A 13,915-nucleotide genomic window follows, 5' to 3' on the forward strand; every position below is an offset into this window, starting at 1 on the left:
TGCGGTGCTAATGCGTAAACGTGGTGTCTGCGTAAAACGAGATTTACCGTGATAGCGGCCTTTTGATCGCTTTCGCTTATTCTTATGCAGGTAGGCCCACTTGAACTTTCTAAAATTTGCTCCAAAGCACTGCCCCCTCAGTTGTAGTTACTGCACTCCAGCCTTTCAGTTCATATAAAAGTAGCAGATCTCCTAGAGAAGAGCCTGCCCTTCGTTTCTGTAAGTAGCATAGTTATGTCTCTCGCGAAAACAGACATCTCCAAAAACAAATTCACGCCTATCCGAGGAATCATACGGGTTTAAAAGCAATATTACACCCATATTTTTGCAGTCTTTTTTTCCACAAAAAATTTATTTATTTACAACGTATACATAAAGTCTCCGATGAACCGTGGAAAAGTATCGCATGAATTAGTAATATTTTTTTCCTTTGACAGAAAGTGAGACTTAATTTACTTATGTCTTAGGGAAACTTCTCTCCCCCCTCCCATGATGAGGCATAGTTGAGACGCGAGAATGGACACAGGCGTGACACTTGGGCGCCCACACACACACGATCGTTTACACACACACACACACACACACACACACACACATTTTGGTTCCCAAACGGCCTCACGCCCCCGGATCAGCTGATCGGCCGATGCGTGTGTCCGCAGCATCCTTTCCGCTGTACATCTGTTTGCTGATGAAAGGTAGACAAACGACGGCAGAGGTGAAGAGAGGCTCCCTCGCAGGACGGAGCTGTTTTAATGCCCAGCAATTTCGCAAATAAAGCCCTTTGTTTTTGTCACGGGGGGCGGGGGGCGCGGTGTAAGGGAGTAAGGCTTGTCGATTTCATTGATCTGATCGAATCGTTTCTTTTTAATTCTCTTCCGTTTTTAAACATCAAGTGAATCGGGGAGGAGGTCAGCGTCTATGGAGGCGGCACACACACACAGTGTGGAAAGAAAAAACTTCACATCCTTTAAAAAATCTATTAGAAACAACATAATATGCAGAACAATACGATAGCATTTACAATAATTATTTCTCAGTTCTCCTGAGAGTCCAAGGTAATTTTACAACAGTATATAGTATATCCCCGCTCCCGTCCCTCCCCTCAGAGCTGATATAGATTTAATCGCATCGTGTCTCTGTTTAGCTGTTCTTTTACTGAGCACCTCCTGTCCAAAGTGTCCTCAGCTGGCTCTCCTCACTTTTGTGGAGAAGATACCTCCTCTTCTGGGGTGTCAGTTTTTCAGTTTGAATATGACCATCGTCGCCCAAAGAAGGAAAAAAAAATAGACTTTTTTTTTAAAATTCACTTAAATCGCTGAAATAAGGAAACAATCCTCAGGCCGTTAGGTCCATGGTGTGCCACCCCCAGGGCAGAGTGTTCCATGTTGAGCGTCGGTTGGGGGGGGGGGGGGATGCAGTGGTGGGCATGGCAGAGTGGGTCAGTCCTCCGTGCATTGACATCAGGGGGGTGACATGGTGGTGGCGGGCATGTCCCAGGACGGCGTGTGCCACAGAAGGGCAGAGCGCGGGGGAAGGGGGGGGCGTCTCAGAGAGGGGGTGTAGTTCATCTTGCCCGTACAGATGCCCGTCAGACACCGTTCCCTGGCATGCCCTGCTGTCCTGCGTTGGTACGTGGACGGGGGGAGAGATGGGGGGGGGGGGGGGGGAACAGAATACAGTCAGGGGAAAAAGTTCCAGGGACACCAAAGCCAGCAGTATGACCTCCTACCCCCCGACCCCCACCCCCCCGGCCCCCTGAGCACTCGCCGGCCATAGCTAATTACCTCACACGCTCCATAAAAATGTTAATGACGCGGTCGTAATCGTGTCAGCGATCACTGGTTGGCGCCTTCTACCGTTTATGTTGCACCGTGGCACCAAGGAAGGCGTCCTCTCTCTCTCCCTCTCTCTCTCCCTCTCTCTCTCGCCATCAATTTTTTCAGGAAATTTTCTGTCATGCAGTGCCATGCTCACGCGGATGAGAAAATATGTCCCGTGCTTTCCGAAAATAGTCCGGGAAGGAAACGCGTCTCCTGAGTAATAGAGGGATGATGGAAATGACTACAGCACAAATCCAGGATATAGTCCATCCCGGTGGGACGATACAGGAGCCCGTGAACGAGCTGTTCGGCTCGGTCCGCCACGAGGGACTCTGAAGGCGCCTGAGGATCAACTATAACCGAGGAAACCCGACCGGCAACGGAATCTGTGGCTGAGGTCAAGGGAATCAGAAGGTCATGTGACCTATGCGTGGACGTGCACGTTTCCCGTCCAATCCCTAACCCCAGCTATTTCAGAGTCTACAATCGGAAGCCCATCTACTTGATGTCAAGCCCCGCCCCCTTTTCCCGCACCCCTCTGTAATCTAGACCTAGCCTCTGCCTGCATGTCGCCATAACAGGAAGTACGGAAAACTCTTTGGGGGAAAAAAAAACGTAACTGGCTTCTAAACGCTGCCATTAGAAGACAGGGGATGTCAGATAATCGTGTTTCATTCACTCTAAAGAGGCTGTCTCTTCATGCACAGGTTTGGCCACAAAGAGTGGCTGGGTGCTTCTAGAGCACACTGCCTTCCAGAAGGATCCGAGAATCTCAGAAGGCTCCCTAATTCAATCCAGCTGGCTCCTGTCTTTATGCTACAAAATATGGAATAGAAATTTACTTTGCATAAGTCACACAACAATTGCTGCTACTTTCAGCTCTAGAAAAGCATATAAATTTGGAGGGAAACTAGGGTTATATTCATGAATGTGTGTGAACAGGTAAAGTAAATCAAGATCAAGCCAGGAGATACACACAGAGACGGTGTTCGTTTAACACGTGATTCAGAGAAATCTGTATTGATAAATAAATGCATGATTCAAAAGCAGAGTGAAAGTTGTTAGAGAAGCTAAAATGAAAAGGTGGGGAAGCACCAAGCTTGTTCTGAAATGTATCCTCTCTGTTGCCCCTGGGGTGGGGTGGGGGGGTGGGGCTGGGGGCAGGCCGGGGCTTGCAGCGAGGCTAAATTTTGAGCTTAGGTGCACATATAAGGATGCAGGGGGGAAAAAGTGTATTATCCCAATGTAAGCAAGGAGGCCTGACCATCTTTCTGGAAAACTGCACCAACAAACCTGCTGTTCATCCGATGCTGGGTGTTTTTAACATTTTTTTTTTGCAAACTATAATCTCTGAACGCTGTGTGTGCGTGCCCCCCCACCGACCGGGTCAAACATTTTCACAAGTATGTTACGTGCAAGCCCACGCCGCATCAGGGAGGATGGCAGAGGACAAGGGTCCTTGGAGTCTGTCATCCGACAGGCAAATGCTTCGGACAGCCCTGCCTCTGCGGGCCATTTTCCAGGCACCGGTGCACGATTTATTGCCTCTGGTCGATTCAAATAAATAAACACTCTTTTTATTATTTTTAAGAGCGACACTCAAGGGCGCCAGTTAACATTAAAAGCCTTTTTTCTGCTCTTGTCCTTTTGTTCGCCGCCGTTTGAAATGCGACCAGGTCAGGTGCATTGCTGCAGCGACAGTGTCGGGAACAGAGCGTGCCGTTTAGCTCATTAATGCGAACGACCTGGTCCGGTTCTGGTTTTAAGAGGTACCAGGGGACTCCATCAACGGGAGCTGTGTGTGCGTCAGCAATCATCTATGCCCCCCCCCCCCCCAAAAAGCCCCAGGTTTCATTTTTCTTTTTTTTCACTGTTACTTAAAAGGGGATTTAAAAAAAAAAAAAAAAAGAGTCCAGGTTCTAGAAAGGGGGGGACCCTGACCCCGAGAGGCTTCGTAATTGGGGGAGCGGAATCCCCAAACGACATGCGGCGGCAGGGGCGGGTAGGTCAGGGTTGGCACGGCGGTGCAGCAAAACCGCACTGGGGCACGAGGGAAACCCCTATATGGTCATAATTAATTTCTGCACTGTGATCACTATAGTCCAAAAAAGAATACAAATTTTAAAAAGGCAATATTCACCCCCCTTGGCTAATTTTGCAAAATAACAAAAAGAGGGACGGGGTGCCAGGGGAGGGGTGCAGACGGAAAACAGTAATTTTCCCAGCAATCAAAGAGATTGGGTCTTCTGCATGGCTTGCTGTGGTCTATCGGGGTTGACAGGAGCCCGTTTTCTAAGGGTTATAAGCTTCATAATCATCAGGGGCACAAAGCAGAGCTTTCTCTATAAGTAGGATTAATTGGCTTTGGTCTTAAGTAATGCTGTAGAGTTACAACCAGGAACACCTTCATGTACGGTCCTGGGTCTCTCCCCTGCAAATAGCTGCTTAATCTTGCCTTAAGGAAAATCTCCCAACTAATGAAAATTGCTTATAAAATATAACGTACCCTCAGTCCCTTAATCAAATAAGATAACTTTTTTTTTCTTTTTTCATAATAACCTATTAATTTAATTGGTCATGAAGAGTATAACACATCACTTACATTTAATTGACCTAGAAACGAAGCAAAAAATATTTAAATGAGACCAGACAGGAAATATCGGTGATGAAGTCGTAAAGGGGAGTCTCTTCACGGTGACGACGTCTTGGTTACACGCCGCCTCTGCCCCCAGTGTTCCCGTCTCATTTTGGATTCCACACGTGGCCCAATTACAGAGCTTGGCGTGTAAACTGAGACCTTCGGAGGTGGGCCTTTCAGCACGGCATTCTGGGAGTTAACGCAGCTGCTGGGAAGATAGGGGTTGCACAAGCCAGGGATTGGGGGGGGGGGGGGGGCGCCTTGTTCCTGCTGCCCCCTCTCCCCAAGTTGTGTAAGAAAGGGGTCGCTACGGATCCCACACCGAGGGCAGACCGGAATAAAAACCGCGGAGTGGACATACACGGTGCTCGCCTATCCTCGCTCGCTGAAGTGCGAGCCTGCAAGGGAGGTTTGCTGCACTGGGGCCATCTCACAGGAACAGTTCATTAATGACCCCCGCTTCTGTAGGCCGGCTCAGTCAGGTCCATTCGTCACGCTGCCCGTGATGGCATATTTAATTTGGACACAGCCAATTAGGGAGAGTGTGGCAGGATGGCCCGGTGAACACACTGCAGCCTCTGCTGCCATGTCACACCCTCACAGCTAGGTGGCGCCACACTGGGTTCAAAGTGCCTGTGGGAGTGTCTTCTGCCTCAGGGTTCTCTCTCTTTCTTTCTTTCTTTAGCCCCCATCTCACAGGTCAATGCATTAATGCGTCTCACGCATTACCTGCCGTGAGACAGATTTATGACACTTTGGGGACAAGATCTCTCCTCCTCCCGCTGCCCGGCCGCTTACATTTTGCCAATCAGACGGTTACCATGGCAACCCCCCCCCCCCCCCAGTCTGCTTTCCTTTCCTCCCAGCTGCTGTCCCTTCTCGCCCCTGCCAGTCTCTCTCTCTCTCTCTTTCACAGGCTCCCCCCCGCTCCAATTTGCGTCCAACGCGCCACGCCATTCTGGGGGGGGGGCCTTCAGGTGCCCAAATGAAACCGAAACACACCCCCGCTTAAAGAAAAAAAAAACAAAACGGGGGAAAATGGCAAGGTGGAGGAGCGTGCGTGTTTATCCTGCGGCTACTTACATCCCCCTGGCTTGTGGGGGCTTAGCATGACGGTTACATGTAGTGCCACTGTCCCTCCATTCCCATGTTCATACCCATTCCGCTCATGGGCCCTGGAAGAAGAGAGAGGAAAGGAAGGAGCACGGAGATCAGCTTTCGGGGGGGGGGATAGCTACATGGGGGGTGAGGTCCCTGTTAGCTCACTGACACTTGGGAAAACAAAAGGGTGGAGGGTATGTTACAAACCACACCTGAGGAATTGTTTGGGGTGGGGGTGGGATTGGGGGTGGGGACACGTAATCAGGCTTTACCAGGCGGTCTGATGCCCATGTGCTGCTGGCCGTCCATGACGAAGCCTCCCATTGGCTGCCCGTCGGGGTTGTAGGGCGCGCCCTGACTGACTGCAAATGAGACGACTGGGAATCATTATTTTTATCATTGCTCTTGTTTTCCTTCACTATCCAACCTCTTATTAAAAAAAAAAAAAAAAGAACAAACCCTGAACCAATTTATGCTCCTGGATAATTTACCAGAGCAGATTTCGCCTGAGCTCCCTACCAAGCAGCACGAGAGCAGGGACTCCCCACCCTGCTGGGACTTGAACCCATAACCTCATGGTTCAGCTCTTTAACAACTCTGCCTAATTGTAGCTGTTTTTCCCCCCAGAAAAAAAAAATGCAAATCCCATTCACGAACACAATCCCATGTGATCCCAGTCTGAGGAAATGGGCAGGGGGGCCAGTTTGTCTTCGGAAGTTGGACGAGCGTTAGTTTGGGAACAACGAGACCCAGTTAGTCCGTTAGAATAACAAATAGCTAATTAAAGGAGCTTCAACAATCAGTAGCGTATTTGAAAAGGATTAGGACCCCTACCCCGCCAAACTCTAATCCTAAACAAACTGGACTAACCCCCTGTATGGGCTCCCACATGGGCGAGCCCCCAGGGACTGCCTTTGAACTTTACAGAGTCCCTAATGCAGTTCTGACCTCACCGACCCCTGACCCTTATTACAGGTAATAAAGTTTATGGGCAGTGCACCACAAGCCATGCTCCGGGGCCCCCTGGCAGCGGGGCGAGGGGGTGGGCAGCGGGGGGGCAGGGAGCACGCGCCGGACAGGAGCCAGCTCCACCTGCCCCTCCCCCTACGTCCTGCTTCTGGTACGCGATGGCAACACCCACTTTGGGTCCAGCTGGTCCGAGCTGTAAGTGGGCCGGGTAACGTTGCTGGTGGGGGGGGAGGTTCGGAGCATGGGTCATGGAGGACTTGGGTGTGGTTGCTAAGGAGGACTTGCCTGCTCGGTTGGACTGGTCGATCATGGGCTGTACTATTCTCCGTCGTGCATTAATGAACCTGGAAGAGATGGAGGGGGGGGGGGGGTTATTTAAACAAATAACAACACGAATCATCTGACAGGGTGGAAGGAGGTGTGGAGAAGCCGTGACCCACAGCAGATTGGTGGCCCTTGACAGCCACACACAGGCCGGAGAGGCCCGGAAGGCCGTGGCACCGTCGTATCAGAACCCTCTGATGGTGGATAGCTGAGGCATGTTATTGACTCGCTAAGCATCCAGCCTGTATTGACTCGCTAACGGATGGAAACTCCTTCGCTGCGAGTTTGAAAAGGCCTCACCGTTCCTGTTACCCTGGATTCCTGTTGGACCCTTAGATTCCCTCTCAACGACAAAATGTTTTTCCTTGTGGGCCATGTGACTGCAGGGGGGGGGGGAGGTTGCCAGTTTGTGCATGTGCTTGTGAAGTCAGCATATTTGGCATGCATGGCTTATGACCCCCATCCCTACCCCTCTCCCCCCCTCCCCGCCCCCCACTCTGGTCTTGCTCAGCCTAAAGCTTTCTGGAGCAGCCCTGTGACCCCCAGTGACCCCCCATGACCCTTTAGAGTGCAAGCTCAGGGGTTCTGACTTGATTTATGACCCCCCCACCTCCTCCCTACTGTGGCTGGATATTTCCATTTCATCTTTTGGTGGGTGAGTGGGGGGGGGGGGGCTGGAGTTTGGTGGGAGGGGGGAATTAGAGGAGTTGTTTGGCAAGACAATGGCAGCGCTGGCCCTTTCAGAGAAAGGCAAAGAATCGGGAGGTGGGGCAGGGGTTGTGGGGGGGGGCAGAAGGTGAAGATAAAGGACGAAAAACAAAACAGAAAAGAAAAACGAACAAACAGCCGCCCGTGTGGGCATCTGCTTGACTTCCTAATTGGTCGACTGTCCCCCCCCCCTGCGATCTCCGTCTCGCTGCAAAGTGTCCACCTTGCCCTTTAAAAGTTTTTTTTTGTCTTAAATAAGGAAGAAAAAACAGGAAAAGAATGTAATGGCATGGCGGGGCACCATCGAATGAGGGAACGTCTGTACTTTTATCACCGCCTGCTCCGCTCCGCTCGTACCACAGGGGGGGGGGGCTCCGGCGAGGCCTCTTTTATTGCCTCTCTCCATTTCCCGGCTGGATCTGAAGCTGGGGTCACGCGGGGGTCAGCTCTGCTTCGCCGGTGACCCCTTTTTCTCTCAGCCCCCCCACGGGACGGGAATCTCCCCCATGCCAGCATGCATAGGGTCCGGCGTGGCACGGTTTAAACCAAAAAAAAAAGTGTCGCACAATGTTGGGGGGGTGTGGCGGGGGGGGGGGGCTGGAGACAAAGGCTGAGTGTGACGTTCCGCACGCTGCCAGTCAAACCTCCCCCCCCCCACAGAAGGGGAGATTCACCTCTGTGTGACCCCCCCCCCCCCACACACACACACACACACACCACAGGGCTGCGTTTATGGCCTGCTCAGGCTCTGCTTCCCACCACCCCACAATGAAGCCACTATTCAACCCCCCCCCCACCACACACCTCACCCCCCCCCCCATCCTCCCTGACAATGGAGAGTTATTTTTTGAGCAAAACGCCACTGTTGGGACTTTGCACAGTTACACTTTAAACAAAGGAAGGAAAAATAACAACTTTAAAGAGACAAGAAATGAGGAGAATCGGGAGTCATGATTCGGGAGTTGGGGGGGCTGAGAGTCAGTCATGGTCCCCCCCCCCCACACACATATGCAACCGGTGACCCTGACACCGGGGGAAAAACGCGAGAGTGTTAATCCTACCCACGTGCCCTCATGGGGCAGGCCCCCCCAAAAAGGTCCGTGACACCCCTCCTTGACTTTTTGCCTTTTCTCACACTAATCTCAGTTTGCTTTACTGGTTTTACTGGTTTAACTTAACTATCAGGAAGGGGCCAGGGGTTGGGGAAGAAGCTTTATACTTATATTTAGTGCCAGATTTTTTTCACCCCCCCCCCCATAGGTCAGTGGAGAGGGTATTACATGGGTGCGTCTAATCGAGAGGGTCCCGCTATTTGCAGCTGGTAATGCCGAATCACAGTCAGCGACCCCGTTGGCTTCACCCCGGTCGGACCTCACAGATCTAAGGAACGCTCCCCCGGCAGTGTGTGGAAATGTCACATGACTCCGGACTCAATGATCTTGCGTTCGGGCCTTTAAGAATCCAGGCCACTGCGTTTAGATCCCATTGCGGCGCGTTCAGCGCCAGGCGCCTTGAAAGCCCTCTGGACCCCCAAGTCGTTGAGATATTTCAGAGACATCGTTTGGTCTTTCCAGAAAAGGCGTGCATTTCATCTACGTCTAGATCTCTGAACGACTGGTTAACCACCGAGAAAGCGCATGTCGAGTTTGTGCTTGGTTGCTTTGGGCGTTCGTGTCTGTTGGTGAGTTGGGGGGGACGGGGATTGGGGCTGTATCACCACTAAAATATCCAGCTGAGGAAAATTGTACGAATTGTACTAAACAACATAAATAATACTGTCATCCCACCATCAGGTGACAATCGCTCTACTGCATCCAAACTGTCCTGTGGCCGTCACCCAGCCTGCCCCCCTACCCCGGCATTACACACCCCCGTCTTCCGCCTGCCCACGTATCACGTGCCCCTCCCTGGATACAGCGTGTACACACTGTTGGACATGCCCACTCTCACAGTCGTTCACTAATTCAGTCATTCCCACTCCCCCACTCACATCCTCTGGTCCCAGTACTCTTTTATTCCCATCCCCATCATGGTGGCGATGGGCTGGGGGGGGGGGGGGGGGCATCAGCTATGGTACCCTGCCTGTGCTGAGAAATTCCAGGGATGGTGAAAATCGAAAGGTCCTTCAGTGAGAATATGTCGGTGGGGGTGGGGGGGGGGGGGAAGTCAGCTCTCCTTCACCTTGCTGAGGGTGGGGGGGGGGGGGGGCTGGGGTAATATGAGTGCTGTATGCAGCATCAGGTGACCCCACCTAAACTGCTGGGTCATTTTGCACCCAGTTAGTCTGGGGTTTGGTGGGCAGGAGGTCACTCCACAGCGGGATACCTCTCTCCCTCTCTCTCTCTCTCTCTCTCTCCCTCTCTCTCTCTCTCTCTCTCTCTCTCCTCTCTCTCTCTCTCTCTCTCTCTCCCTCGCCCTCCATGCAGTGTTTTTCACCTGGCATCTTGCATAATTCGGTCACCAAGCAGAGTGCCCAGAGGGACCCAAGTCACAGAATCAACCGTAGCCCCCCCCCACACTGTAACTCTCTAACAGCCCCTCATCCTCATAATGACCCCACGCTTCGCTCTCCCCAGCACACAGGTACACACAGACACACACACAGACACACACACACACAGACAAACAGACACAGTCACACACACACACACACACACACACAGGGGATGCACACTTAATCCGGCCCGCGGGTGGATTACTGTCAAACAAAGAAACAGGCACACACATGCATGCACACACGCCCTGCAAACACACACACGAGTCAGGCCGCCCCCTAATTCCTTATTAAAACACACAGAATGTGGCGGGGGGGGGGGGGGGGTGGATCAGGCCCATGCAGGTCGCCAGATCCTGAAAAGATGGAGCCTTTAGTCCTGGTTAGACTCCTCCAAGCTGGGTCTGCAACAGGCGTGATAAAACTATGGGACTTAAAAACACGACCAACTGCACCTGTCCCTCTTGGTTCTGCCCCCCTCCCCAAACAAACCTTTTGTAACACATGGCTTGGTCTGCAGGTACACTTTATTCTGTTACCTCTGTAACCTGGGGGGTGGGGGGGTAGTGTTCTGCTGAAAGGCCAGGAGACTCGTGCTGAAGGTGCTATACATAGCTGCCGGGACCTGAGGGACCTGCCCGCCACTCAGATACACACACACACACACACACACACACACATGTAGGGTAAACATATCCTTATGGGGACCGCTCATTCATTTCAATGGGAAAAATGCTAACGCTAACTATGACAACCTTAACCCCTACCCTGCCCTAACCATAACCATAAGTAACCTAACAAAATACAAGAGTTTTTGCATTTTTAGTTTTTTCATAGCAGTCACCGATTTTTATAAAATAGAGTTTTCCCTTATGGGGACCAGGAAACCGGTCCCCATAAGGGAAAAAAAACAGATATTTATCACGTTATGGGGACATTGTGTCCCCATAAGGATAGGTAAACCCGCTCACACACACACACACACACACACACACACACACACACACACACACACACACACACACACAGACACATACACACACACACACACACACACACACACACAGACACACACACACACACACACACACACACACACACACACACAGAGGTCCTCTACCCAGTCGTCACCTGTTGCCTGCCGGGGTTGACTTTTATCAGAAGTTCTGATTTTGGTGCAAGAGCCTTATCAGATAAAGGAGGGGATTAAAAAAGCAGAGATACAGAGGAGGCTGGAGGTGAGGGATGGGGGGGGAAGGCAGGGAACAAGTCGCAACCCCTCTCTGCACAGGGAGGCCTGTGTCGGGAAGCAGGGCCCTGCGAAGAAGCCTCCCCCTCCCTGCCCTCCGCTCCCGGCCTCTCTCTCCCTCTCTCTCCCTCTCTCTCTCACCCGCTCAGAAACAGGATCCGCGATTCCTCTGAGCGCCGCCTCTCTGTTTCTCCCCCTCCTCTCCTCCACCACACGCCCGGCACTCCGCTCTTCCTGCTTTTAAGACCTTCGTAAAAGCTGCCTTATTGACAAAACAATCCATCGCGGGGCCCAAACACCGTCTTTAAGGGGATTATTAAATTCCATCAGGAAGAGTGGGGCGGCCTGTGCTGAAACCTGAGGACCCCGCCATCGATTTCGGATCGTTCGTGCTTTATGGAGTGTTCTCAGAACGCTCTCTTACCGTCTCACCCCGACACCCCCCCCCCCCCCACGCACGTCGACCCCATGAGCTACGCCATGCACTCCCGGATGTGTGATGTAAGGCTCATCCGCCGGGTCTGTCTACCAGCCGCCGGGATTCGACCCGGAATGGCGGCATTCCTCGACTCGCGTAACCCGCCCTGGAAAGGGGCCGCGGCCGCCAGGGGTCGGGGAGGGGTCATGGTGAACCGGGTCACAACCCTCCCCCGCAAACAAAAGCGAGTGAGCCCATTGGGGCGCCCCCCATGTTTATAAAAAGCACAGGGGAGGGGATTAAAGAGAACAGAAACGCTGAACAGCTATTCTTGGAGGGGGGGGGGGCAATAAAACTTAAAATGCCTCCCTGACCCTAGCGATGGAGCGCTAAGCTACTTGACCAGAGCCTGGGGAAGAAGCAGCTCAGACACCCAATCCAGCTATGAAGAAGCACACGTTTATCTCAGCTGATAACATTCAAGGAGGTACAATTCCTCACCCCCCCCCCCTTTGTTCTGACCCCCCCAGGCCACATCCCTGCCCCCTCTCCCCGATTAAAGGGTTTACCAGTTGAAACAGTCCACAGACACAGCAGGATGGACCCGCCCCCCCAAACCCATCCCTCTGAGCTAGCTACCACGCGATTGGCCAAGCCCATCTTGCCGGCCCCTGGCCCCTGGCCCCTGCGCGCTGAGGGCCACCTCCTCAGTACTGTGTACTTGCCAATAATTCATGAGCGATCTGCACCCCTGACCCCCCCCCCCACCCCCATCCCCGGCTGCTCTTTAGAATCTCACATTTAATCTCCACAGCCACAATTTACAGATGCCCCCCCCCCCCCCCCCCCAGCCGCCCTGTTCCGCCATCATCAATAATGAAAGGGAAAACGCGCGTGTTAACAATTCAGCGACAGCCCCCTGCGCTTTGAAGCGCCGTGTAGCTTCCGTGTGTTTGGCTGCCTGTTTAATGCGGTTTTTTTTTTTTACAAACCACTTAATGCTAGACCAGATCTGACTCCTCAGTCAAACACGGCTGATTTGGGATTAACTAGGACTAAACCAGATTTAACTAGTGCTAAACCAGAATTACGAAGTTTGGGGCAAAAGAGGGCTATCCTAGACACCTTTGGATAGTTATCGTACCGTTTGGTCTTGTTATGTATGTTAGTTATGTTATAGATGATTCCTGGACCATGGGGGTGTGCAGTAAATAAAATCATAGCACGGGCAATCGGCTCTAAGTACAAGAAGCTCATGAGATCGCATCAGCAGGGGTTGCCATGGAGATGGCCAATGGAGGACTACTAAGATGGTCTAACGTCAGGTGCACAGACCTTCGTCCTCATGGGCCTTCCGTCTCTCTCTCTCTCTCTCTCTCTTTCAGTACATTTCCAGGTTATAGCTCTTCACTCGCTTTACAGTGGCTGATATGAGGTTTAGTAAAAGCCCGGTCAAGCGTAACACACTGCCCAGGCCACGCCCACCACATGGTGACATCATCCCATTCACCTGATGAGTCCCCCACCCAAGCCTGCCTGACACAGACCAGCCGTGAGGTCACAGCGAACAATCCCCAGGATGCGCTGATGGGAGGTCAGCCCTGGGTTCGAGCCATTACCCAGCTCTCATTAATTAGGCGACAATGGCGCTGGAGCAGGATCCAGATCCAGATCTGAACCCCAGGTCACGCGCCAAAGGCTGTTTACACGTCACGGCGGACGTCGCGGCCCCCCCCAGGCAGACGAGGGTGTTGTGGGGGAGGAGCCAACAAAAGCTCGTGTTTGTAAACAAACAATCGGCATCCTCCACCATCAGAAAACAACAACAACGACAACAACATGGACCAGTTCCCATCTGGGTGAGGTTTTCCGAGGGGCAAGACGCACATTGGGAATGGAGGGGGGGGGGGGGTACATTCATTCAGATCATTAGGAACTGGTTGCCAGGGCAATGGCATTGACTGCATGTAAATAAAGGCGTGTAAAGACTCACCAGTTGTTCACTTGTAGTATAGTGAGTCCCGTGTCCTGTGCCAACTGCTTCTTCTGTTCTTCCGAGGGGTACGGATGCTGTGGAGGACAAAACATAAATAAATCAATTAATGAACAGATTTCCTTTTCTCGCTCTTTTTTAACATTTGTTTTTTGAAGGCCTAATTGACGCCAGATAGGGGCGAGGGAGGATGCAGTGGAG

At 52.1% G+C, this 13,915-nt stretch overlaps 1 protein-coding gene across 2 annotated transcripts in view; it reads right to left on the reverse strand.

Moving 5' to 3' along the window:
* Positions 1-716: 716 nt before the first annotated feature.
* LOC111858682 (homeobox protein Meis1) overlaps positions 717-13,915 on the reverse strand; it is a 50,450-nt gene continuing 37,251 nt past the window's right edge. Inside the window, exons 9-13 of one of the 2 annotated variants that reach the window (XM_072709511.1) lie at positions 13,715-13,791; positions 6,810-6,872; positions 5,832-5,917; positions 5,542-5,633; positions 717-1,620 (exon numbers count right to left, since the gene is read on the reverse strand). In XM_072709511.1, the coding sequence (XP_072565612.1) occupies positions 5,575-5,633; positions 5,832-5,917; positions 6,810-6,872; positions 13,715-13,791 (285 nt within the window). In that variant the 3' untranslated portion in view covers positions 717-1,620; positions 5,542-5,574. Of the gene's footprint in view, positions 1,621-5,541; positions 5,634-5,831; positions 5,922-6,809; positions 6,873-13,714; positions 13,792-13,915 lie in introns of both variants that reach the window. The other variant, XM_072709510.1, reaches the window with a different exon arrangement.

The sequence above is a fragment of the Paramormyrops kingsleyae genome, chromosome 3 (genome assembly GCF_048594095.1).
Source record: "Paramormyrops kingsleyae isolate MSU_618 chromosome 3, PKINGS_0.4, whole genome shotgun sequence".
Lineage (NCBI taxonomy): Eukaryota > Metazoa > Chordata > Actinopteri > Osteoglossiformes > Mormyridae > Paramormyrops > Paramormyrops kingsleyae.